The sequence below is a fragment of the Lipotes vexillifer genome, unplaced genomic scaffold, assembly GCF_000442215.2.
Source record: "Lipotes vexillifer unplaced genomic scaffold, Lipotes_vexillifer_v1.1 scaffold231, whole genome shotgun sequence".
In the NCBI taxonomy this organism is placed as follows: Eukaryota; Metazoa; Chordata; class Mammalia; order Artiodactyla; family Lipotidae; genus Lipotes; species Lipotes vexillifer.
The window spans coordinates 3,659,252-3,684,391 of NW_006791822.1; the positions used below are offsets into that span (position 1 = coordinate 3,659,252).

The following is a 25,140-nucleotide window of genomic DNA, read 5'->3' on the forward strand; positions in this document are numbered from 1 at the left end:
TTTACAATGGTGTGTTAGTTTCTGCTTTATAACAGAGTGAGTCAGTTATACATATATATATGTTCCCATATCTCTTCCCTCTTTGTCTCCCTCCCTCCCACCCTCCCTATCCCACCCCTCCAGACAGCCACAAAGAACCGAGCCGGTTTCCCTGTGCCATGCGGCTGCTTCCCACTGGCTATCTACCTTACGTTTGTTAGTATATATATGTCCATGTCTCTCTCTCGCCCTAACACACCTCACCCTTCCCCCTCCCCATATCCTCAAGTCTGTTCTCCAGTAGGTCTCTGTCTTTATTCCTGTTTTACCCCTAGGTTCTTCATAACATTTTTTTTTTCTTAAATTCCATATATATGTGTTAGCATACGGTATTTGTCCTTCTCTTTCTGACTTACTTCACTCTGTATGACAGACTCTAGATCTATCCACCTCATTACAAATAGCTCAATTTCATTTCTTTTTATGGCTGAGTAATATTCCATTGTATATATGTGCCACATCTTCTTTATCCATTCATCCGACGACGGGCACTTAGGTTGTTTCCATCTCCGGGCTATTGTAAATAGAGCGGTGCAGTTATTATTATATAATTGTCAGGTCAAGAGGTATGACATGCCAGCCAAATAAATATTGTTGTTTAATTAATAAGAATTACTTAAAAATATCATTTCATCTGAGTAAATCTCTGTTAGTCTGAGAACTGTATCCTGTTGTCACAAACTTAGAAAGATTCAAAAATACTATTATTTACTATTTTCATATTTTTCCTTATTAATTAAAACAATTGAGTGACGGATTTTTTTTCCATATTTTATTTATTTTGTTTCACAAATACATTCAGTTTTTCTTGCATATACAGAGTATCAGAACTTAATGGTTTTAAAAATGTTCTCAATATTTGTTAAAAGTTCTAAATGTGTTAGAAGGTAGAATAGGCATGTGCTACATTTACATTTTAGTTTATGGAGGAGTTTCTGAAAGAAAATACTCTTGGAATGAGAAAGAGGGTGAACTCTGGGTTTCTTCATACAAATGAAATCCTAAAGTAAAATGACCTCCTGCTGTCTGTTATATAGTTGATATGGACAGATGGTAATCACATTGATGCATTTTGTGGAAACATGGTATAAGTTGAAAGTGATAGCAATATGGGATTTGGGATAATTACTTTTCTATCTAAGACTTGATTAGTCAGCACAATAGAAGTCTTAGAATGACTCATTCAAAGTCACACTGTTTTTTTTTTTTTTTTTTTTTTTTTTTTTTTTTTTTTTAGCGGTACACAGGCCTCTCACTGTTGTGGCCTCTCCCGCTGCGGAGCACAGGCTCCGGACGCGCAGGCCCAGCGGCCATGGCTCACGGGCCCAGCCGCTCCGCGGCACGCGGGATCCTCCCGAAACGGGGCACGAACCCGCGTCTCCTGCATCGGCAGGCGGACCCTCAAGCACTGCGCCACCAGGGAAGCCCCGCACTGTTTTAATTTATTGAAATGTTTATCTTGTTAAATAAATTTAATAAATAAGTGCATGGTAAAACAATTAGGAAAATTCATGGGGAAACAATTAGGAAAATTCATCTTTCAAACAGAAAGATCTCTTCATATTCTTAGTACAGAAATAATAAAAACATTCAGTGGTGGAAGTGACTGACATAAAATTTATGAGTAAAAGATTAATTATATATACCAAGAACTGAAAGACACTTCAAATATCTTTTAGCCCAGGAATTTCTGGAGGTTTGTTTGTATTCTACAGAACAAAAGAACAAAATTGAGGGGAGGATGAATGAAGGTAGAGACTGACTTAGTTACCAATTTTTAATTTTGCAGATCTTTCCTATTTCTATTAATACATTTAGGATTTTTTGTAGTGCAGTGTTACAAATAACAATTTGTAACAAATTGAAACACAAATATATTTATAAAAATCTTAAAAATCAGATTTATGTAACCTTATGAAAAGCTAAGAACATTGTCATTAATCTGATTTTGATGGGCTGAAATCCAAGTTTCATCATGGTTTGGAAATGGTGCTTGAGAAATCATTGAACTAATACACACTTTTTATTTTGGAAGAGAGGATACCAAAGAGGCCTAGAGAAGCTAATGAAATCAAATGAGCTTTGATGGCTCCTCAGAGGCTGATATGAGACACACATTCTTACTTTCTGGTCCACTGTGTTATTTCCATGGTCAGGAATTTGAGGTTTATCTCTGTCTGCATTCTCTGTGGTTGGTGGGTTAAATTGTAGACAAAACACAAGAATGGCTGGGAAAAAAGGATTAATTATCCACTAGTTAACCGAACATTGTTGGTTAACTAGTGGATTAGTTAACCAACATTGTTAAGATGATCAAAATATGTCATGGAGAGGAACACTGCTCTGAGAACTGAGTTCTCAAGATAGGAGAAAGAACAAATACTTACCCTCTGAAGTCATGCCACATAATTAGGTTGTTTGTTTTATGTTTTATGGTTCCTTGAAACAAGAGACAAAAGTTCTATGCACAGTGTTTGTTTTATTGCCACAGATATGGCAAACAATCCTCTGCAAACCACTTTGAAGAAAGCACAGGGCCCATATGGTTGGATGATGTCAACTGCTCAGGAAAGGAAACCAGTTTCCTTCAGTGTTCTCGGAGACCCTGGGGAAGGCATGACTGCAGCCATCAGGAAGATGTTGCTATCTCCTGCTACCCTGGCAGGGATGGACACAGACTGTCTCTGGGTGAGGTCCTGCCCCAACTCTTGAGTATCCGTATTTCAGTAGCCACTACACCTCTATCCACTGGTCTGGAATGTGAAGCATTTCTCATCTTTGTCTTTTTTTTTTTTTTTGTCTGTTCCCCCAAATGCTCTAAGTTTTAGTAATTTGCATTCAGAGAAAAATAGTCTTTTGAGTCTTTCCACCAATGTTATAAATTTCTACTCCTAATTTTTCTTTACCTGTAAGCCTAAATTTCTCATGTATCTGAAAGATGGATTAAAGAAGCCACAATGTCCATTCCCCAACTGATTAGTCACCTATTTGCTTCTCATTTACCTTGAATTCTAATGAACTATTTGAGAAAGGATTAAAAATAAATCAGAACAAAACAATAGCTCTCTTTCCCACCCTCCATGATTCATTTCTTCTTTAGTCCTGAGGCCTTGTCAATCATTGGTTACCAACCAGCCTTTGCTCTGTCCTAACCTAGATCTTTCAAGTTTCTCACTGGGCTCCTAGGTGGATTCATTGGAGTAAATAGCCCACCTAACTTTCTAAGATACCCTGTTACTAAAAATCCATTAGTGTCCTTTATTACTCCCTAGTTCCAAATTTCTTCAGACTTACGGTCGGATAAAAGGTACCTAGCTCATCTAACAGTCTTAAATATTTGTAGATGAAGGTCCTTTCGTGAGCAGAGAACAAATAACTATATATCCTTGACAGACTTAACATCCAACAAGGAGGGCAGAATAAATATGAATGAAAAATATAGAGGGACATATTCAAAGGACATGCCAGGACTCTATTTGTATCTATACATGTATTTTTTGGTGCATAGATGTTAAAATAACCACAGGTGGTTCTTAAGTTTCACCTCAGGCTTGAATCAGCCCTTTTTGTATCCTCCTGTTTTGACACTGTGAAGCTGGAATCTTCACATTATAAAATAATGGAACGTGTTGAATTCCACAGTATTAACTGTTTTGTATACTTAAGTTTGTCAAAGTATGCGGTTGATTCCTCATTGTACTCTATCCTGTGAGATCATAGTGACTCACTGCACTAATCTAACATTACACCAGGTAGAAATACAGCCTTTTACCCCATCCCTTGTGGGTCATATTTTCAATTTTGTTTCTTTTTGTTTGTTCTCTTCTCTTGCTCCTTTATTCTTATAAAGGATTTATGATCCTCCCAGGATTATGTGATGAATGGTTGCATGTGGTTGGGGGAGATAGAGCCTATTTGCTAGAACTGGATCCTCTTAGCCCCAGAGAGCGGGTATTTGGATCATGGAGTGATATGTTCAGGCACATTCCATCAGTGTTCCAGGTGATGAAACACATACAGTTAGGACATCTAATCCTATCAGTTCCCCTAAAAATCTTTAATTTTCCGAGGGTGATAATTATTAATAAAATATGGGATCATTATTATGAATTCTTTGGTCCTAATTTTGGTAATATATCTATTAACCATTCATTTGTTCAAAGGATATTATATCTGAGCCAAATTATCCTTTTGGAATAGAATCAGATTACCATTTATTCATCCAAAGAGATCATTACTTTCCCACTTATCAAAAAGGACTGCATAACGAAAAGAGGAGATCATGGAATAGTGGTATAAACAACAGCATTTTAAAAACAATTGAGATTTTTTACCTCCTTGGCACTGTGATAAGAGCTGTTAGACTATTACAGTTTTCAACTATTTGAAGGGTAACTTGTGGACCTTAACTTTAAATGTGAATGAAACTTTTCTCAAAATTAGTAGTAGTTCAATAGACACTTTCTAATTTTGGGTGTGTGGTAGATGGAATGCTCAAAAGCAATATTCTAGGTCAGTAAAAGTAATTTTAGTAAGAATGCAGTTAATGCCTATGTGAATTGGGGGAGATTTGTGGGATGGTCAATATGTAGATTTCTCATTTTAATACTGCTTTAATTCTAAAGTTTAGAGTATTAAATCTTAGCAGAGATTTCTTTCACAGTGAGAGTGTCTCTTACTCAAATAAAGTTTGACTTTTAATTTATGCTAGATTTTATCTTTTTTTCTAGGAAAAATATTATTTTCTTAAGATAATGTATTAAATCAGTGTTACAGGAAAATTGAAATAAAGAAAACTACTGTAATCAGAGTTTGAGGTATATAATTAAAGATGCTGTATACCCACAGGACTGTTTAGTTTTCCCAAGCATTTTATATTTATTTAAGATTTTAGAAATAAAACAGGTATATTATTATTGCCATAACAGACAGAACTTAAGCGGTAGGGTGGCATTGATAAAATGGCTTCTGTCATTCAGTTTCCCTTCAGACATTGAAAATCCAATGATTTTATAAAACGGATGGCTAAAATTAGGTTAAGAATACTGTATTATTATTTTTACAAAGTATGCAACTTAGGCTTTAAAAACACTTTATCATTTTTATTTTTATGGTATGTGAAAAGCTGCCCATAAAACAACTAGGGTGGAATGTGGATGTCTAATTCCACGTACATATGATTTCTTAATTTTGCACCAAAGATCTAAAAAATGTAAAAATTAAAAAATTTAAGAATTTCATCTGTTTAAATTTTTTCATTGAGGATCACTTTTTGGCCTTGCTCCTCTTGCAGAGAATCCCCAAATTTCAGATACAATAATAAGAAATGTTAAGTTTCAAATACACTGTGTTTTGTAACACACCTAAAACGCCAAGATTTTCAGCTAATGTAAGCAGTGCATAGAGTAGGCACTCCACAAACATTTGTTGATTTTGACTTTGCTATGTTGATTCTACTGTGATGCCTGTTCCACGAAGTATGATCAAGGACAGAAATTAGAGAGCCAGCAACTCTCGGGGCAACAAAGAAGAATCAGAGGAATCAAAGTAGGATGTGTCCATCTTGCCAACAGTATTTTCCTTCAGTTAACAAATGTTGTCTAGTGATTACATATGTTGGTTTAAACACATATAGAATGATACTCTGTTCATTAGCTGCTTACTTCACCTCCTTGGTTCTGCTAATTTCACTGTGTTTGATGGTATTCCCTAAATCCTTATCAGTCAATCTTAAGGGCTCCGAAGCTGGAGACACTTCTAGTAACTAGGTAATCTAAAGTATGTATATTACTGTAATCAAGTATCACATACTGGGTGGCTTAAACAACAGATATTTATTGTCTCACACTTCTGGAGTCTAGAAGTCCAAAACTGAGGTTGTCCACAGAGGTTGGTTCCTTCTGAGGGCCGGGAGGGAAAGATCTCTTCAAGACCTCTCTCCTTGGCTTACAGGTGGCCATTTTCTCCTATGTCTCTTCACTCTGTCTTCCTTCTGTATATTTCTGTGCACAAATTGGATTAGAGCTGCCTCTAATGACTTCACAATTCAACCCCTGGCAGTATGCAAGCCATAGTGAGGGCTTTTGATTAAACAAAACCATATTTATTGGTGTTGATAGAGATGTGTGAAAGACTCTATAAACCACTTTATTTGCATAATTTAGGTAAATCCCAATTTACTAGAGGTCAGTTTCTCAACTTTTACATCTTAATAATTTTTATGATTTAAGCCCTTCCTTTGGAATCCATAGTAAATAGGAGGGCTGAGATAGAAATTGTCCTTGTGCTTGCCTTTTTTTTTCTCTTCCATCATTCAAGTTACTCATGCATGCAAAGGTATATCTGAAAATCCTTCCTAAAAATCCTAGCTTTGGAGTATAAATTACTAGGTGTGTTCATGGATAAGTGAGTAGATGTAGAACAAAAACAACTCCAAGTTAATGTCTTTTACTAACTAGAAGTTAGTGGTAATAAAATAATCCACGATTTTACAGTGATATATATTCATTTATTCAAGGAACAGCTATTACGTGTACTCTATACACTATAATGCCAGGCACTGCTCCAAGTGCTGGGAATACAAAGTTAGACAGGATCAGCGCTCTGACTTCAAGGCTACAGAAGATATTGCAAAAGTAGATGCAGTTTTTTTTTTAATTGGTATCTCTCCTTTCTCTCTCTCTCTCTCTCTCTCTCTCTCATTGCCCAGCTGATTTTTAGCTCCTTTTACAAACAAATAGTACTTTATAAAGTCTCTCATGCTTTAGTATTAGTTTGCTTGTTTTGGCTTTTCTAATACTTTTGAATCATGACAGGTTTTCCAATCAGACTGATGGATGGAGAAAATAAGAAAGAAGGACGAGTGGAGGTTTTTATCAATGGCCAGTGGGGAACAATTTGTGATGATGGGTGGACTGATAAGGATGCAACTGTGATCTGTCGACAGCTTGGCTACAAGTAAGGAAAACCTAACTATTTGGGATGTTCATCTGATGAAAATTTCTGATTTTTTATCCTTGTTCTTACCTAAAATTAACTTCTGTGATTCAATTGAAAATACTGGCAGCATGCTTACTTGATTCAGAATTATAAAGAAATACGAAGTAGAGTCTCTTTAAATTTTTCTATTTTCTCACAAGAAATATACATTATGTTACTTAAGAAATGTAGCTTTTATCTAGTAACAAATAGTCTAATAACTCTTGACTATTCATTCTACGGCTTCTGTCAGCCAAAGGTGTTAACCTTTTCTCTGTGATTTATGTTGTAACACAGTAGCCTTATAAGGGATTCTACTGTTACTGAAATTACAGTTGGTTCTTGTTATTTGCAGTAGTTACATTCTGTAAAGTCACTGTGAACATCGAGTTAGAAAATACTGAGCCATTGCTTCTAGAGCTGAGGTTGAACCAAGCCATGTTCTGCCTTCTTGTTTTAGCTCTCGTGCTTGCAAACAATTGCCCTTTTTGCAGTCTCCTAGTGCTTTTTTTTTTTTTCCATTTCTGTACCTTTTTGTTGATGATTTCCCTGTATAAAATGGTCCCCAAGAATTTTGCTGAAGTGCTGTCTAACATTCTTAAATGAAGGAATGCTGTGATATGCCTTACAGAGAAAATAAGTGTGTTAAATGGGCTTCATTCAGGCATGAGTTATAGCATGAAAAATGTGTCACTAAATGAGGTGAGAAAGGACACTTATTTCCAGTTTGAGAGCTGAACTAGAAAGGCAGTTTATCTCCTTGTGAGACCTCAGCTGGGCAACTCAAATTTGTTGAGACTTTATGCATGTCTGCAAATGACTGAAAGGGCTGATTGATTTTGGAGTTGCAAATATATGGAACATGTTACAGTTTAGAGGGTCATGAAATTTAAGCTAATATACATAATTTGCCTCACTTACATTGGATTACTAATAGTGGTTTGGATTTTAAAATATATCCTTAATTACACATCTATGTGTATCTTAAATATTGATAAATTTAACTGGTTATTCCTATGCAGAATACATTTTTATTTTTAAAATTATTTCTATTTTGATAAAAGTTCAAGTGTTTTTTTTTTTTTTTTTCCCTAAAGTTTTAAGTCAGAGTTTGTTTTTGGTTACTCAGATCCTACTTCAATTTACGGTTCAGTTTTGGACCTAGTTGCAATTCCAGTTGTCCTATGGTCAGTGGGCCCATTATTTGTAATATAGATTTTCAGTATTCAAAATTGGTGGTATGTGACATATTTTCAGCTTTCAAAATATGGGGTAATAGAGGAAGGGAGGAAGCATCTACATTAGATGCCTAGATGAATTCAGTCAACAATTTAAGTTTCCTTTGCTCATTACATTTCTAACATTTCATTCTCCATTTGAAAAAAAATGTATATATATATATGCACATATATACATTATTGTTCTTACATTACATGTCCAGTGAATTTCCTTACCTAAAATCAGCCATTAAAGTATATACCTCTTGAGACTGGTTTTTTGGCTTACTTTTATTTTTTTGGTAGAGGTGATTCAAGAAACCTAGTGTTACCTTTGGAAATATGAAGGAAAATATGAAAGAAAAGGTCAAATTTGATCCTTGAATTGTGTGTCTAAGTCATGTTTAAGGAGAAAAACATTTGTAAGAATATTCATCAATGCATTTCACTTTGATTTCTTTCTAAATTTCTCATTGCTTTTTACTTATCATTTAGTCCATTTTACATTCAACTCAAATGGTGAATTTAGGTAAGAACAATCTAGATTAAGTGAACAAAGTTGGTAGCAATTTTCAATACTATTTCTGTAACAATTATCAAGAAAAGCATTAAAGGAAGATCATACTTCATAATTGTTTTTAAAATAAAGCCTTTTAACATATAATTCAGTAATTTAATGTAACTATGACAAATTGGATAGACATCTTCTAGTGCACAAGCTACAATTTGCCATCAAATAGTATTTAAAAGAAAATCATTTCGATATTTGATCAGTCTAAATATACTTGAACGTTTTATAATTTTCCACCAAGGGGAGATGGAATTTCATATAAGAACATATATATAATTATAAATAGGTATGTGATTAGAACAGGGTTTTTTTCCCCATGTTACTTCGAATTAATAAAGCAATTTATTTGTAGAAATCAATCCAGAAAACTTTGAAACTGTCAAAAGCCTTGAGTTGTATTAATAAGAATTCCAGAGAACTGTCCCTCAGCCAGCTATATCACACTTGAGGATTAGTCCTTGGAAACACTGAGAATCAAAATAGCATTAGAAAGCTTTTTCATAATGGGAGAAACAGAAATGAAGTAATGAAAACCAGGAACATGAATGGTAAATAACATAGATATGCTTAGAGTGAACAGAAAGTAAAAGGCACTCTTTAATGATGTATTACATAATGTCTGACAAAGTCTAGCATATGAGCACATTGTTTTTAGAGGGTTGAGAGAGAATGTGTTGGTATCAGTTAGCTTCATTAAGAAAGACTAAATAGCCATGATGGAAATTCCATTCTATCTGAACTTTGTGTGAATCCATTAGCATATATTTCAATATGAACTGTGTATTTATTAGAGTAGTATCCCTTAAAAGAATTTAAAAAATGATGTTCCCCTATTGTCTTAGTAGAGACCTAAAGTTAAGTATATCTAATTTTTATCTTACATTTAAATAGCTGCATAGGATTTAATTTCTGGCATATTTGTATATGACATTTAAAAATAGAGCAGTTACTTCACTCTTAATTATATCCAATAAAATATAAATATAGTGCTTTGATACTCTGTCATTCATTTAAAAAATACACGAGCAAGCTCTGTTTTGACCTTCACAAATTTTACATAGTTCCTTTTTCTCCTTGAAATTGTGGTTTAAATTTTCTTTCCCCACAGAATCCTAATGTCCTATGTTTTTAAAAATTGTGTGTGTGTGTGTGTGTGTGTGTGTGTGTGTGTGTACACATGGAGGGAGTGAGAAAGAGAGAAATTCTTCTAACAAGTTCCTCTCAGGATTTTATGATTTCTAGTACACAACTAATTAAAAACAACAACAAAAAATAAAATTTGATAAATAAGTATTAAACATAGGAAAGAAAAGTTGACCAAAGCTTCCATTTCCTAGACTGATGGGTTGGGTGTTTGGTCCTTGGATAAAATTTATTTTGAATTGTTCTTTTGACCACTTTAGAGTCTTTTAAATCTTGGAGCAATGCACTGTGATTGGATTTGAGATGAGTGAAAGATATGTCTTTACTTTGCGCAGTGGGAAAAGGGAAATTTTGAAAGAGAAGTGTCCTTGACTTTAGCAAGACCAGTTTTAGGAGAGAATACACGTGGGTTTTGATGAGCTGCATATCAGTTCCCATAAAGTCCTTATATCCCTTGGAGAGTCATCACCTACTCCCAGGAGCACTTGATACTCTGTTTAAAGACTAATGTATTAGAGCCTATTGTCTCATTGGAATTCTTAGCTATGAATTACTTCATGCTTGTAGTCCAGTGAGAAGTCCCTATAGGTGACACAGTCCTTAGTTATTTTTTAAAAAGTCAAAAAAATTTATTAGATTTCACTATATCATTGAAAATGTCTTTAATTATGTACTTTCATTAGTTAAAATGTTCCCTAATTCTACTTGTTGATATATCTAAAATGGTGCATTCTCTTTAGTTTGTACATTGATTGGTAAATTGCTAAGGAATCATCCTTTTGTTTTATTTAATGAGTCTAATTTTATTTACTACATATTTACTTCCACCTGTCATCTACTTTTATGCTATTTATCATGCTTTATTGTCTGTTCTTTGTGTAATCTTTGGTTTTTTGATTTGCAAGCAATCCAATTTTCTTTCTTTCCTTTCTCTAGTTGTCTGGAATTTCAGCATCCTTGTTCTTTTACTAGAAATTTGAAAAAATTTTTAGCAAACATACTGGCATATTTTCTTACCAATTTCAAAAATTATTTGTAACTTCCCCTTCCTGAAAAACATCAAGAGATTTAGCATACTGTTATTTACCTTCTACCTCTACTCATCTTCACACCCAAAACTGATGGGAATCATCTGGGATATTAGTTTCAGGATGCTATTAGTTTTTAATTTTCTTCAAAGTATACCTATTTGAATTTTAAGTTGCTCTACATTACGCATGCACATATCAGCAATTATTTCCATTTTTAAAAAAAATTAATAAAATAATTCCTGACAATTGTGACTAAGAAGGAGAGAATACAAGTAAACGTTAGAGAAAAGAAAAGGAATATAAGCACAGATACACAGAGGGTTAAAAATTGTAAAATACTATGAACTACTTTTAGCTAATGAATTCGCAAATCTAGATGAAATGAACAATTATCTAGGAAACTGTACCTTTTCAACAAAAGTGGTTCAACTGAGGCATTCAATCAGTGTATTTTAGTTTGTTGTCTACAAGTGAAAACAAATATGATCATCTTAATAATGTTGAGAAGTTACATGATAAAAATCAACACTTCTTCCTCATATCTCTTAGGAAGCTGAGGATAAAATAACTTTATATCACAAACAAGCATGAAATAGGAACAAATAAGGGTGCCTGCTATTTCTGCAATGACTAAATATTGTCTGGAGTTTCCACTAATCATTAAGAATTGAGGTATTGGTATTGAAAAAAAAGTCAGAATTGTTATATGAATAATATGATGTCCACCTGTAAAATCCAAGAGAATCAACTGGAAAGACACTAGAACTAGTGTTTATTAATGTAACAGTATGAAGTATAAATATTTTTTAAAAAGCAATAGTGTTCCTATATGCTAGATTGAAAATTTTAAAAAATCTCATTTATAGAAAGTAGAAAACTGAAAAAAAAATCAAGAAATAAACTTCACAAGAATTGAGGTCTGTGTGAAAAAAAATAAACCTCTACAAAAGCTAGAAGACTTCGTAAGTGATACTCTACAACCCTGAATGGGAAGACAAAATAGAAATTAATCTGTACATTAAATGCTATCCTCATAAAAATCTTTTGTTTTTCTTGGTGTGTGTGTTGGTTGAGGAAGGGGACTTCCCAATTTATCTGAAATCAAATCCACGGGATATTGGCACAGGAATAGGCAAAGAGGTCAGTGATAACCAACTACGGCAGTGGTTAACAGCCTTGGTTGTGCATTGAAATCACTATGGGACTTAAAAAATATTACCCCTGCCTCGCCCCACTCCCATTTTACTTCATGTCTTAATTCTACTTTAATTGACATCAGGTGGGATTTAGGTGGTGCTATATTTTAAAAGCACCCAAAGGTAATTCTAATGTGTAGCCAATTATTGAACTATAAAGACCAAGAAATGGCTTGTGTACTTATAAGCATGATAAATAAGTAAATAAAAAAGCCCTTTAAATCAGCAGTAAGTGTTATCTGTTATTATTAACATTGCTGTCCTAGTGGGGAAAATGAGTATCCCTAAACAGAAATAAATTTCAGACACATCAGAACTGTGATATACAAAGTAAAACAGAAAAACACCTTTTCTTTAAATGGTTACATTTTAATTATACATATTTTAAGTGCATAACTTGCTTTCCAAAGATTTGTTCTGTATTCAGCAACATATATCCAGAATCTTAAAAAATGTTTATACCTGTTGAATAAAAATTTCACTTCTGGGAAGAAATCTAAGCTGCCCACAAAGATTTATGTATATGGTGAGAGGGGGAAGATGGCGGAAGAGTAAGACGTGGAGATCACCTTCCTCCTCACAGATACACCAGAAATACATCTACATGTGGAACAACTACAGAACACCTACTGAACGCTGGCAGAAGACCTCAGACCTCCCAAAAGGCAAGAAACTCCACACGTACCTGGGTAGGGCAAAACAAAAAAAATAAACAAAGACAAAAGAATAGGGACGGGACCTGCACCAGTGGAAGGGAGCCGTGAAGGAGGAAAGGTTTCCACACACTAGGAAGCCCCTTCGCGGGCAGAGACTGCTGGGGGAGCTTCGGCGCCGTAGAGGAGAGCACAGCAACAGGGGCGCGTAGGGCAAACTGGAGAGATTCCCGCACAGAGGATCGGTGCCAACCAGCACTCACCAGCCCAAGAGGCTTGTCTGTGCACCTGCCGGGGCGGGTGAGGCTGGGAGCGGAGACTCGGACTTCGGGCGCAGTGAGAGGACTGGGGTTGGTGGCGTGAACACAGCCTGAAGGGGATTAGTGCACCACGGCTAGCCGGGAGGGAATCCGGGAAAAAGCCTGGACCTGCCAAAGAGGCAAGAGACTTTTTCTTCCCTCTTTGTTTCCTGGTGAGCAAGGAGAGGGGATTAAGAGCGCTGCTTAAAGGAGCTCCAGAGACGGGAGCAAGCCACGGCTATCAGTGCGGACCCCAGAGACGGGCGTGAGACGCTAAGACTGCTGCTGCCGCCACCAAGAAGCCTGTGTGCCAGCACAGGTCACTATCCACACCTCCCGTCCGGGAAGCCTATGCAGCCCGCCACTGCCAGGGTCCCGTGACCCAGGGACAACTTCCCGAGGAGAACGCACGGTGCGCCTCAGGCTGGTGCAATGTCACAATGGCCTCTGCCGCCGCAGGCTCGCCCCGCACTCCATACCCCTTCTTCCCCCCGGCCTCAGTGAGCCAGAGCCCCCGAATCAGCAGCTCCTTTAACCCCGTACTGTTTGAGCGAAGAACAGACGCCCTCCGGCGACCTACACGCAGAGGCAGGGCCAAATCCACAGCTGAACCCCGGGAGCTGTGCGAACAAGGAAGAGAAAGGGAAATCTCTCCCAGCAGCCTCAGGAGCAATGGATTAAATCTCCACAATCAACCTGATGTACCCTGCATCTGTGGAATACCTGAATACACAATGAATCATCCCAAATTGAGGAGGTGGACTTTGAGAGCAAGATTTATGATTTTTTCCCCTTTTCCTCTTTTTGTGAGTGTGTATGTGTATGCTTCTGTGTGAGATTTTATCTGTATAGCTTTGCTTTCACCATTTGTCCTAGGGTTCTATCCATCCGTTTTTTTTAAAAATTTTTTTCTTAATAATATTTTATTTTAATAACTTTGTTTTATTTTACCTTACTTTATTTTCTTTTATCTTCATTCTGTCTTTCTTTCTTTCTTTCTACTTTTTCTCCCTTTTATTCCGAGTGTGTGGAAGAAAGGCTCTTGGTGCTACAGCCAGGAGTCAGTGCTGTGACTCTGAGGTGGGAGAGCCAACTTTAGGACACTGGTCCACAAGAAACCTCCCAGCTCCACGGAACATCAAACAGTGAAAATTTCCCAGAGATCTCCATCTCAAAACCAACAACCAGCTTCACTCAACGACCAACAAGCTACAGTGCTGGACAACCTATGCCAAACAACTAGCAAGACAGGAACACAATCTCACCCATTAGCAGAGAGGCTGCCTAAAATCATAATAAGTCCACAGACACCCCAAAACACACCACCAGACGTGGACCTGCCCACCAGAAAGACAAGATCCAGCCTCACCCACCAGAACACAGGCACTAGTCCCCTCCACCAGGAAGCCTACACAACCAACTGAACCAACTTTAGCCACTGGGGACAGACACCAAAAACAGCGGGAACTATGAACCTGCAGCCTGCAAAAAGGAGACCCCAAACACAGTAAGATAAGCAAAATGAGAAGACAGAAAAACACAGCAGGTGAAGCACAAGGCAAAAACCCACCAGACCAAACAAATGAAGAGGAAATAGGCAGTCTACCAGAAAAAGAACTCAGAATAATGATAGTAAAGATGATCCAAAATCTTGGAAATAGAATAGACAAAATTCAAGAAACATTTAACAAGGACCTAGAAGAACTAAAGATGAAACAAGCAACAATGAACAACACAATAAATGAAATTAAAAGTACTCTAGATGGGATCAATAGCAGAATAACTGAGGCAGAAGAATGGATAAGTGACCTGGAAGATAAAATAGTGGAAATAACTACTGCAGAGCAGAATAAAGAAAAAAGAATGAAAAGAACTGAGGACAGTCTCAGAGACCTCTGGGACAACATTAAACGCACCAACATTCGAAGTATAGGGGTTTCAGAAGAAGAAGAGAAAAAGAAAGGGACTGAGAAAATATTTGAAGAGATTATAGTTGAAAACTTCCCTAATATGGGAAAGGAAATCGTTAATCAAGTCCAGGAAGCACAGAGAGTCCCATACAGGATAAATTCAAGGAGAAATACGCCAAGACACATATTAATCAAACTGTCAAAAACTAAATACAAAGAAAGCATATTAAAAGCAGCAAGGGAAAAACAACAAATAACACACAAGGGAATCCCCATAAGGTTAACAGCTGATCTCTCAGCAGAAACTCTACAAACCAGAAGGGAGTGGCAGGACATACTGAAAGTGATGAAGGAGAAAAACCTGCAACCAAGATTACTCTACCCAGCAAGGATCTCATTCAGATTTGATGGAGAAATTAAAACCTTTACAGACAAGCAAAAGCTGAGAGAGTTCAGCACCACCAAACCAGCTTTACAACAAATGCTAAAGGAACTGCTCTAGACAAAAACACAAGAGAAGGAAAAGTCCTATAATAACGAACCCAAAACAATTTAGAAAATGGGAATAGGAACATACATATCGATAATTACCTTAAATGTAAATGGACTAAATGCTCCCACCAAAAGACACAGATTGGCTGAATGGATACAAAAACAAGACCCATATATATGCTGTCTACAAGAGACCCACTTCAGACCTAGAGACACATACAGACTGAAAGTAAGGGGATGGAAAAAGATATTCCATGCAAATGGAAACCAAAAGAAAGCTGGAGTAGCAATTCTCATATCAGACAAAATAGACTTTAAAATAAGGACTATCAGAAGAGACAAAGAAGGACACTACATAATGATCAAGGGATCGATCCAAGAAGAAGATATAACAATTGTAAATATTTATGCACCCAACATAGGAGCACCTCAATACATAAGGCAAAAACTAGCAGCCATAAAAGGGGAAATCGACAGTAACACATTGATAGTAGGGGACTTCAACACCCCACTTTCACCAATGGACAGATCATCCAAAATGAAAATAAATAAGGAAACCCAAGCTTTAAATGATACATTAAACAAGATGGACTTAATTGATATTTATAGGACACTCCATCCAAAAACAACAGAATACACATTTTTCTCAAGTGCTCATGGAACATTCTCCAGGATAGATCATATCTTGGGTCAAATATCAAGCCTTGGTAAATTTAAGAAATTTGAAATTGTATCAAGTATCTTTTCTGACCACAACACTATGAGACTAGGTATCAATTACAGGAAAAGATCTGTAAAAAATACAAACACATGGATGCTAAACAATACATTACTTAATAACGAAGTGATCACTGAAGAAATCAAAGAGGAAATCAAAAAATACCTAGAAACAATTGACAATGCAGACACGACGACCGAAAACCTATGGGATGCAACAAAAGCAGTTCTAAGAGGAAAGTTTATAGCAATAGAATCCTACCTTAAGAAACAGGAAACATCTCAAATAAACAACCTAACCTTGCACCTAAAGCAAGTAGAGAAAGAAGAACAAAAAACCCCTGAAGTTAGCAGAAGGAAAGAAATCATAAGGATCAGATCAGAAATAAATGAAAAAGAAATGAAGGAAACAATAGCAAAGATCAATAAAACTAAAATCTGGTTCTTTGAGAAGATAAATAAAATTGATAAACCATTAGCCAGACTCATCAAGAAAAAGAGGGAGAAGACTGAAATCAATAGAACTAGAAATGAAAAAGGAGAAGTAACAACTGACACTGCAGAAATACAAAAGATCATGAGAGATTACTACAAGCAACTCCATGCCAATAAAATGGACAACCTGGAAGAAATGGACAATTCTTAGAAATGCACAACCTGCCAAGACTGAATCAGGAAGAAATAGAAAATATGAACAGACCAATCACAAGCACTGAAACTGAAACTGTGATTAAAAGTCTTCCAACAAACAAAAGCCCAGGAACAGATGGCTTCACAGGTGAATTCTATCAAACATATAGAGAAGAGCTAAGACCTATCCTTCTCAAAATCTTCCAAAATATAGAAGAGGGAGGAACACTCCCAAACTCATTCTACGAGGCCACCATCACTCTGATACCAAAACCAGACAAGGATTTCACAAAGGAAGAATACTATAGGCCAATATCACTGATGAACATAGATGCAAAAATCCTCAACGAAATACTAGCAAACAGAATCCAACAGCACATTAAAAGGATCGTACACCATGATCAAGTGGGGTTTATTCCAGGAATGCAAGGATTCTTCAATATACACAAATCAAACAACGTGATACACCATATTAACAAATTGAAGGAGAAAAAGCATATGGTCATCTCAATAGATTCAGAGAAAGCTTTCGACAAAATTCAACACCCATTTATGATAAAAACCCTGCAGAAAGTAGGTGTAGAGGGAACTTTCCTCAATATAATAAAGGCCGTATATGACAAGGGCTTCCCTGGTGACGCAGTGGTTGACAGTCCGCCTGCCGATGAAGGGGACGCGGGTTCGTGCCCTGGTCTGGGAAGATCCCACATGCCGCGGAGCGGCTGGGCTCATGAGCCATGGCCACTGAGCCTGCGCATCCGGAGCCTGTGCTCCGCAACGGGAGAGGCCACAACAGTGAGAGGCCTGCGTACCGCAAAAAACAAACAAACAAACAAACCCTCCAGAAAGTAGGCACAGGGAATTTTCCTCAACATAATAAAGGCCATATATGACAAACCCACAGCCAACATCGTCCCCAGTTGTGAAAAACTGAAAGCATTTCCACTAAGATCAGGAACAAGACAAGGTTGCCCACTCTCACCACTCTTATTCCACATAGTTTTGGAAGTTTTAGCCACAGCAATTAGAGAAGAAAAGGAAATGAAAGGAATCCAAGTCAGAAAAGAAGAAGTAAAGCTGTCACTGTTTGCAGATGACATGATACTATACATAGAGAATCCTAATGATGCTACCAGAAAACTACTAGAGCTAATCAATGAATTTGGTAAAGTAGCAGGATACAAAATTAATCCACAGAAATCTCTGGCATTCCTATACACTAATGATGAAAAATCTGAAAGTGAAATCAAGAAAACACTCCCATTTACCATTGCACCATAAAGAATAAAATATCTAGGAATAAACCTAAGGAGACAAAAGACCTGCTTGCAGATAATTATAAGACACTGATGAAAGAAATTAAAGATGATATAAATAGATGGAGAGATATACCATGTTCTTGGATTGGAAGAATCAACATTGTGAAAATGACTCTACTACCCAAAGCAATCTACAGATTCAATGCAATCCCTATCAAACTACCACTGGCATTTTTCACAGAACTGGAGCAAAAAATTTCAGAATTTGTATTGAAACACAAAAGACTTCGAATAGCCAAAACAATGTTGCAAGCAAAAAACGGAGCTGGAGGAATCAGGCTCCCTGATTGTATACTATAAAACTACAGTAATCAATACAGTATGGTACTGGCACAAAAACAGAAATATAGATCAATGGAACAGGATAGAAAGCCCAGAGATAAACCCATGCACATATGGTCACCTTGTCTTTGATAAAGGAGGCAGGAATGTACAGTGGAGAAAGGACAGCCTCTTCAATAAGTGGTGCTGGGAAAATTGGACAGCTACATGTAAAAGTATGAGATTAGATCACTCCCTAACACCATACACAAAAATAAGCTCAAAATGGATTAAAGACCTAAATGTAAGGCCAGAAACTATCAAACTCTTAGAGGAAAACATAGGCAGAACACTCTATGACATAAATCACAGCAAGATCCTTTTTGACCCACCTCCTAGAGAAATGGAAATAAAAACAAAAATAAACAAATGGGACCTAATGAAACTTCAAAGCTTTTGCCCAGCAAAAAGACCAAAAGACAACCCTCAGAATGGGAGAAAATATTTGCAAATGAAGCAGCTGACAAAGGATTAATCTCCCAAATTTTCTAGCAGCTCATGCAGCTCAATAACAAAAAAATAAACAACCAATCCAAAAATGGGCAGAAGACCTAAATAGACATTTCTCCAAAGAAGATGTACAGACTGCCAACAAATATATGAAAGAATGCTCAACATCATTAATCATTAGAGAAATGCAAATCAAAACTACAATGAGATATCGTCTCACACTGGTCAGAATGGCCATCATCAAAATATCTGGAAACAATAAATGCTGAGTGTGGAGAAAAGGGAACACTCTTGCACTGCTGATGGGAATGTGAATTGGTACAGCCACTATGGAGAACAGTAGGGAGGTTCCTTAAAAAAAAAACTACAAATAGAACTACCATATGACCCAGTAATCCCACTACTGGGCATATACCCTGAGAAAACCATAATTCAAAAAGAGCCATGGGGCTTCCCTGGTGGCGCAGTGGTTGGGGGTCCACCTGCCCATGCAGGGTATGCGGGCTCGTGCCCCGGTCCAGGAGGATCCCACGTGCCGCGGAGCGGCTGGGCCAGTGAGCCATGGCCGCTGAGCCTGCGCGTCCGGAGGCTGTGCTCCGCAACGGGGGAGGCCACGGCAGTGAGAGGCCTGCGTACCACAAAAGAAAAAAAAAAGAACCATGTTCCAAAATGTTCATTGCAGCTCTATTTACAATAGCCAGGGGATGGAAACAACCTAAGTGTCCATCATAGGATGAATGGATAAAGAAGATGTGGCACATATATACAATGGAATATTACTCAGCCATAAAAAGAAATGAAATTGAGCTATTTGTAATGAGGTGGATGGACCTAGAGTCTGTCATACAGAGTGAAGTAAGTCAGAAAGAGAAAGACAAATAATGTATGCTAACACATATGTATGGAATTTAAGATAAAAAAATGTCATGAAGAACATAGGGGTAAGACAGTAATAAAAACACAGAGCAACTGGAGAATGGACTTGAAGAAATGGGGAGGGGGAAGGGTAAGCTGTGACAAAGAGAGAGTGGCATGGACATATATACACTACCAAACGTAAAATAGATAGGTAGTGGGAAGCAGCCGCATGGCATAGGGAGATTAGCTCGGTGCTTTGTGACCACCTAGAGGGCTGGGATAGGGAGGGTGGGAGGGAGGGAGACGCAAGAGGGAAGAGATATGGGAACATATGTATATATATAACTGATTCACTTTGTTATAAAGCAGAAACTAACACACCATTGTAAAGCAATTATACTCCATTAAAGATGTAAAAAAAAAAATTACAAAAAAAGTTTTATGTATAAGGATGTATATAATTATAAAAAAGTCTACAATTCTTAAATGTGCAACAATAGGGAAATGAATTCTGTTGTTTTCTATACTAAAATTTGATGCAGAACCACCTGTATAAGACTCACCCACTTAGTTTGAGATCCACTAATCTGTACATTGAATTTTTTTAACCATTAAAAATTGTAGTTAGTATGCAATATTTTCCCCATAAATGTGTACCAAATGCTAGCAGAGTGTTGTTGGGATTTTTTATACTTTTATTTTGCAATCTTGATATAATGCGTAGTTATTACTTATACAACTATTAAAAGTTTTGTATGTTAAAAAAGAGTAACTTTATTTATTTTTTCCACCAACGCTCTTTATTGTCCATCTCTTTGACAGTGGCCATTCTAGTAGGCGTGAGTGGCGTCTCACTGTGGTTTTGATTTGCATTTCCCTGATAATCAGTGATGCTGAGCATCTTTTCATGTGCTTGTGGGACATGAGTCTATCTTCTTTGAAGAAATGTCAATTCAGATTCAAAAAAGAGTAACTTTAGAGTTACCTGTTTGATCTTCCATGACTGTAAGCATTTCTAATGGGTTAAATCTTATTTTTATTTGCAATTTATGTCAGAGTAGCAGTTACCAAAACAGAAGAAATGACGGGGTAAATTTTTGAAATGAGTGTACTGCCAACTACAAGCATGTGAGGCCAGGTCTCATTCCTGAAAGAGGATTATTCAAGCAAATTCCTCAGATAATTCATATCAGTAAACTACTTTGCCTGAGTTCCTTGCATAACTATAAGGAAAGTATAACCTTATCTTAACTAAGTAGAGTATTTTAATGTTAGAAATCTCGTCCAAATTGTCATTTTTTTTTCTTTTTGCGGTACGCGGCCCTCTCACTGTTGTGGCCTCTCCCGCTGCAGAGCACAGGCTCCGAACGTGCAGGCTCAGCGGCCATGGCTCATGGGCCCAGCCGCTCCGCGGCATGTGGGATGTTCTCAGGCCGGGGCACGAACCTGTGTCCCCTGCATTGGCAGGCGGTCCCTCAACCACTGCGCCACCAGGGAAGCCCAAATTGTCATTTTAAATAAGACAGTTTCTTTTGATTTAAAACCTGTCTTTTGCCTGTTTTTTTCTATTAGGTTGTTGTTTTTTTATTCTATAAATGAAATTTGAGAGTTATTTGTATATTGTATGCTATGTCCCTCTATCAGAGAATGCATCCACCAACATATATATATTGCAAATATATTCGTCAACTTTAAAACTTATCTTTTCACTTTCCTGTGGGTGGTTTTTAGTAAAGTGGCATTCTTAATTTAATTTTTCTTGAATTTATCAATCTTTTAATTTAAGGTATACATCTATCTCTTGTTTAATAAGTCTTTCCCTACCTTGAGGTTATACGGATAATTTTCCTATAATTCAAATTTTAAAACTTTTCCATTCTTATGTCACTAATTTAGCAGGAACTGAGTTTTGAATGTGGTGTTAGTTTGAAATATTTCACTAAAAAGATTTTGTATTTGGATATTTAAAAAGAAGTAATATATTATTAAAAAAACCAGAAACCAAAGAAAAGTGATATACCAAAATAAGTCTGCCTTCTATTCATGATTCCTGGTGTTTTCTTTCTCAGTTAAATATTGTGCTTTTGTACTTCTAAAGTAGGCTTTAAAAATTCTTAGCTCCCTAGGTAATTATTTAATTCTCGTAATTTTCTTGGAAATAATGTACCAATTTTTTTTTTTATTAATTTTTATTTATTTTTGGCTGCGTTGGGTCTTCATTGCTGCGTGCGGGCTTTCTCTAGTTGCAGTGAGCGGGGTCTACTCTTCGTTGCAGTGCACGGGCTTCTCGTTGCGGTGGCTTCTCTTGTGGAGCACAGGCTGTAGGTGCGCAGGCTTCAGTAGCTGTAGCACGCAGGCTCAGGGGTTGTGGCTCGCAGGCTCTAGAGCACAGGCTCAGTAATTGTGGCACACAGGCTTAGTTGCTCCGCGGCATGTGGGATCTTCCCAGACCAGGGCTCAAACCCGTGTCGCCTGCATTGGCAGGCGGATTCTTAAGCGCTGCATCACCAGGGAAGTCTTACTATACCGATTTTAAGAGAGTATTATGCTCTGGAAGGGAGTAGAAAATTTTGAGGTGATTTTTTTTTCCTGATTAAACTAGAGTTTAAGACTACCATAAATTTTTGACATGCCATTAAATGTGACTTTCTTAGTAGGAGCTAAGATGTAATCAAGAAGTTCTGAGATATGAAAACAAAGAATGTATAGTTATTACCTCTCAAGCTTTATTTTGTTTTACAGAGTTATGAAATAAGTACTTTAATGTATGAGTTAAGAAATATAATTGAATGAGGGTATATGTTGTGATTTATTCAATTGTATGTTTGACTGATTCTCCACATCCTCAAGAATGCTCTGTTTCCAGGGGTCCTGCCAGAGCAAGAACCATGGCTTATTTTGGGGAAGGAAAAGGACCCATCCACGTGGATAATGTGAAGTGCACAGGAAATGAGAGGTCCCTGGCTGACTGTATCAAACAAGACATCGGAAGACACAACTGCCGCCATGGTGAAGATGCAGGAGTTATTTGTGATTATTTTGGCAAGAAAGCATCAGGTAACAGTAATAAAGGTAAGTCACCTTCTGGGGCCTATACAAGTCAAAGAATACAAAGCCACACTTCATTATTCTAAGCAGTACTTTGATAATGAAACTCCCCTCCATAAGAATATACTCAAGCCCTTGTTCCTTCTGCTAGTATTTAGAGGCAGTGTTTCTTGACAAACTTTACTGGATGGGACTCACAGGGGAGAGCACGGTTCAGGGGCAGGAGTGGATTTACAGGATTTTGTAATCTCTGAGATTGTCCCGTTTTGACATTCTTAGCCATTTTTAACCGTTCCTTCTCTGGATGTAATAAAACTATCAAACTTGCTGGTATTCTTGAAGATTCAGAATTTATATTTGCTTCATAAAAAGAAGAAATGAAAATTTAAAGATGAATCAGAGAAGGGCACTTCTTCCACGCTTATTAATATCTTAAACAGCAAGGATAATTTTTAAAATTCATTGCAAAAAGAAAATTATCTTTTGTAGATTCTACTCTCTGAAATTTAAAAATGTAAGGGGGGACTTCCCTCGTGGCACTGTGGATGGGACTCCGTGCTCCCAATGTGGGGGGCCCGGGTTCGATCCCTGGTCAGTGAACTAGATCCCACATGCATGCTGCAACTAAGAGTTCGCCTGCTGCAAGTAAGGAGCCTGCGAGCTGCAGCTGAGGAGCCTGCCTGCTGCAATTAGGGAGCCCGTGAGCTGCAACTAAGGAGACTGCCTGCCGCAGCTAAGACACGGCACAACCAAATAAATAAATAAATAAAATTTAAATAAAAATAAAAATGTAAGGAAAATAGAAGTAATCTTCTAGTATAATAAAGTAATGCATGTGTCATACATATATAAAGAGAAGAGTTCTTAAAAGCTCTGAGTTTAATTTTTATGAAACAAATACAGGTTTAAAGGAATAAGGGGGAAAACTAGCTCTTTTGGAGAAAACTATGGTTATGTTTTATGAAAAGAACAGTCATTTATTTATGTGGATTAAGAATCCATGGTTTTGATACTTAAGATTTCCTTAAAATGAAGTGCATCTAGGGCTTCCCTGGTGGCGCAGTGGTTGAGAATCTGCCTGCCAATGCCGGGAACATGGGTTCGAGCCCTGGTCTGGGAAGATCCCACATGTCGTTTAGCAGCTGGGCCCGTGAGCCACAATTACTGAGCCTTCACGTCTGGAGCCTGTGCTCCACAACAGGAGAGGTTGCGATAGTGAGAGGCCTGCGCACCACGATGAAGAGTGGTACCCGCTTGCCACAACTAGAGAAAGCCCTCGCACAGAAACAAAGACCCAACACAGCCATAGATAAATAAATAAATTTATTTATTTAAAAAAAATCAAGTGCATCTATATCTGAGCATTCTCTTTTTCTAGCATCTTTTAATAACCATTAAAGACAATGCAATAAATAAATTGGATGTTGTTTATATGATTCTTCACTACCTGAGGGTCTTTTGAGTGTGGAGAAGAATATTTATAACCCTTTGTGCTTTGTTTTATATATATATATATTATATATACACACACATATATATTACATGAAATAAATATGATTTGGTAAGCCAATTTTTCCTAACTATTGACTATAATTTAATGTATTAAATTCCCTCCAATAATTTAAACTACAGTTACAAAGTGAACATAATTAATTCTTTGGATTATGGAAAATTTCTTAAGCAGCAGAAAAGCATAAAAATTCAGTAATTGTAAAATGTTCTACGATAGTTCTATGTAAACCTATTTTAAAATATGAAATACCATATTTATTTCTTCATTATTAATAATTTGTTTTAATGCCTTCCAAAGGTGTAGCACTGCTTATTTTGATACCTTTCCATGGTCTTAATGCTACCATATCTGAAATTAAAAAATTTCCTCTTAGACCAGCTGGATTACTGAATCTGGTTTATTATTAACCTGTTGACTTTGTGTGGAGGCTCAAGACCTAATAACTTCCATAAGGTGATTCAAACCCAAGCCATTGGTTATTGGTCATCTGATGGGATCCTTTTATAAATGAATTTCATTTTACTTTATAATTTTTTTATAATAATGGGTTTTGGGCTTCCCTGGTGGCGCAGTGGTTGAGAGTCTGCCTGCCAATGCAGGGGACACGGGTTCGTGCCCCGGTCTGGGAAGATCCCACATGCCGCGGAGCGGCTGGGCCCGTGAGCCATGGGCGCTGAGCCTGCGCGTCCGGAGCCTGTGCCCCGCAACGGGAGAGGCCACAACAGTGAGAGGCCAGCGTACCGCAAAAAAAAAAA

The 25,140-nt window shown here is 37.1% G+C and overlaps 1 protein-coding gene across 1 annotated transcript in view; it reads left to right on the plus strand.

Moving 5' to 3' along the window:
* The window catches only part of PRSS12 (serine protease 12), a 78,317-nt gene that overhangs the window by 34,867 nt on the left and 18,310 nt on the right, over nucleotides 1-25,140 (plus strand). The window contains exons 7-9 of the mRNA XM_007464856.1: nucleotides 2,531-2,727; nucleotides 6,855-6,996; nucleotides 22,691-22,896. Of these exons, the coding sequence (XP_007464918.1) occupies nucleotides 2,531-2,727; nucleotides 6,855-6,996; nucleotides 22,691-22,896 (545 nt within the window). The remainder of the gene's footprint in view (nucleotides 1-2,530; nucleotides 2,728-6,854; nucleotides 6,997-22,690; nucleotides 22,897-25,140) is intronic.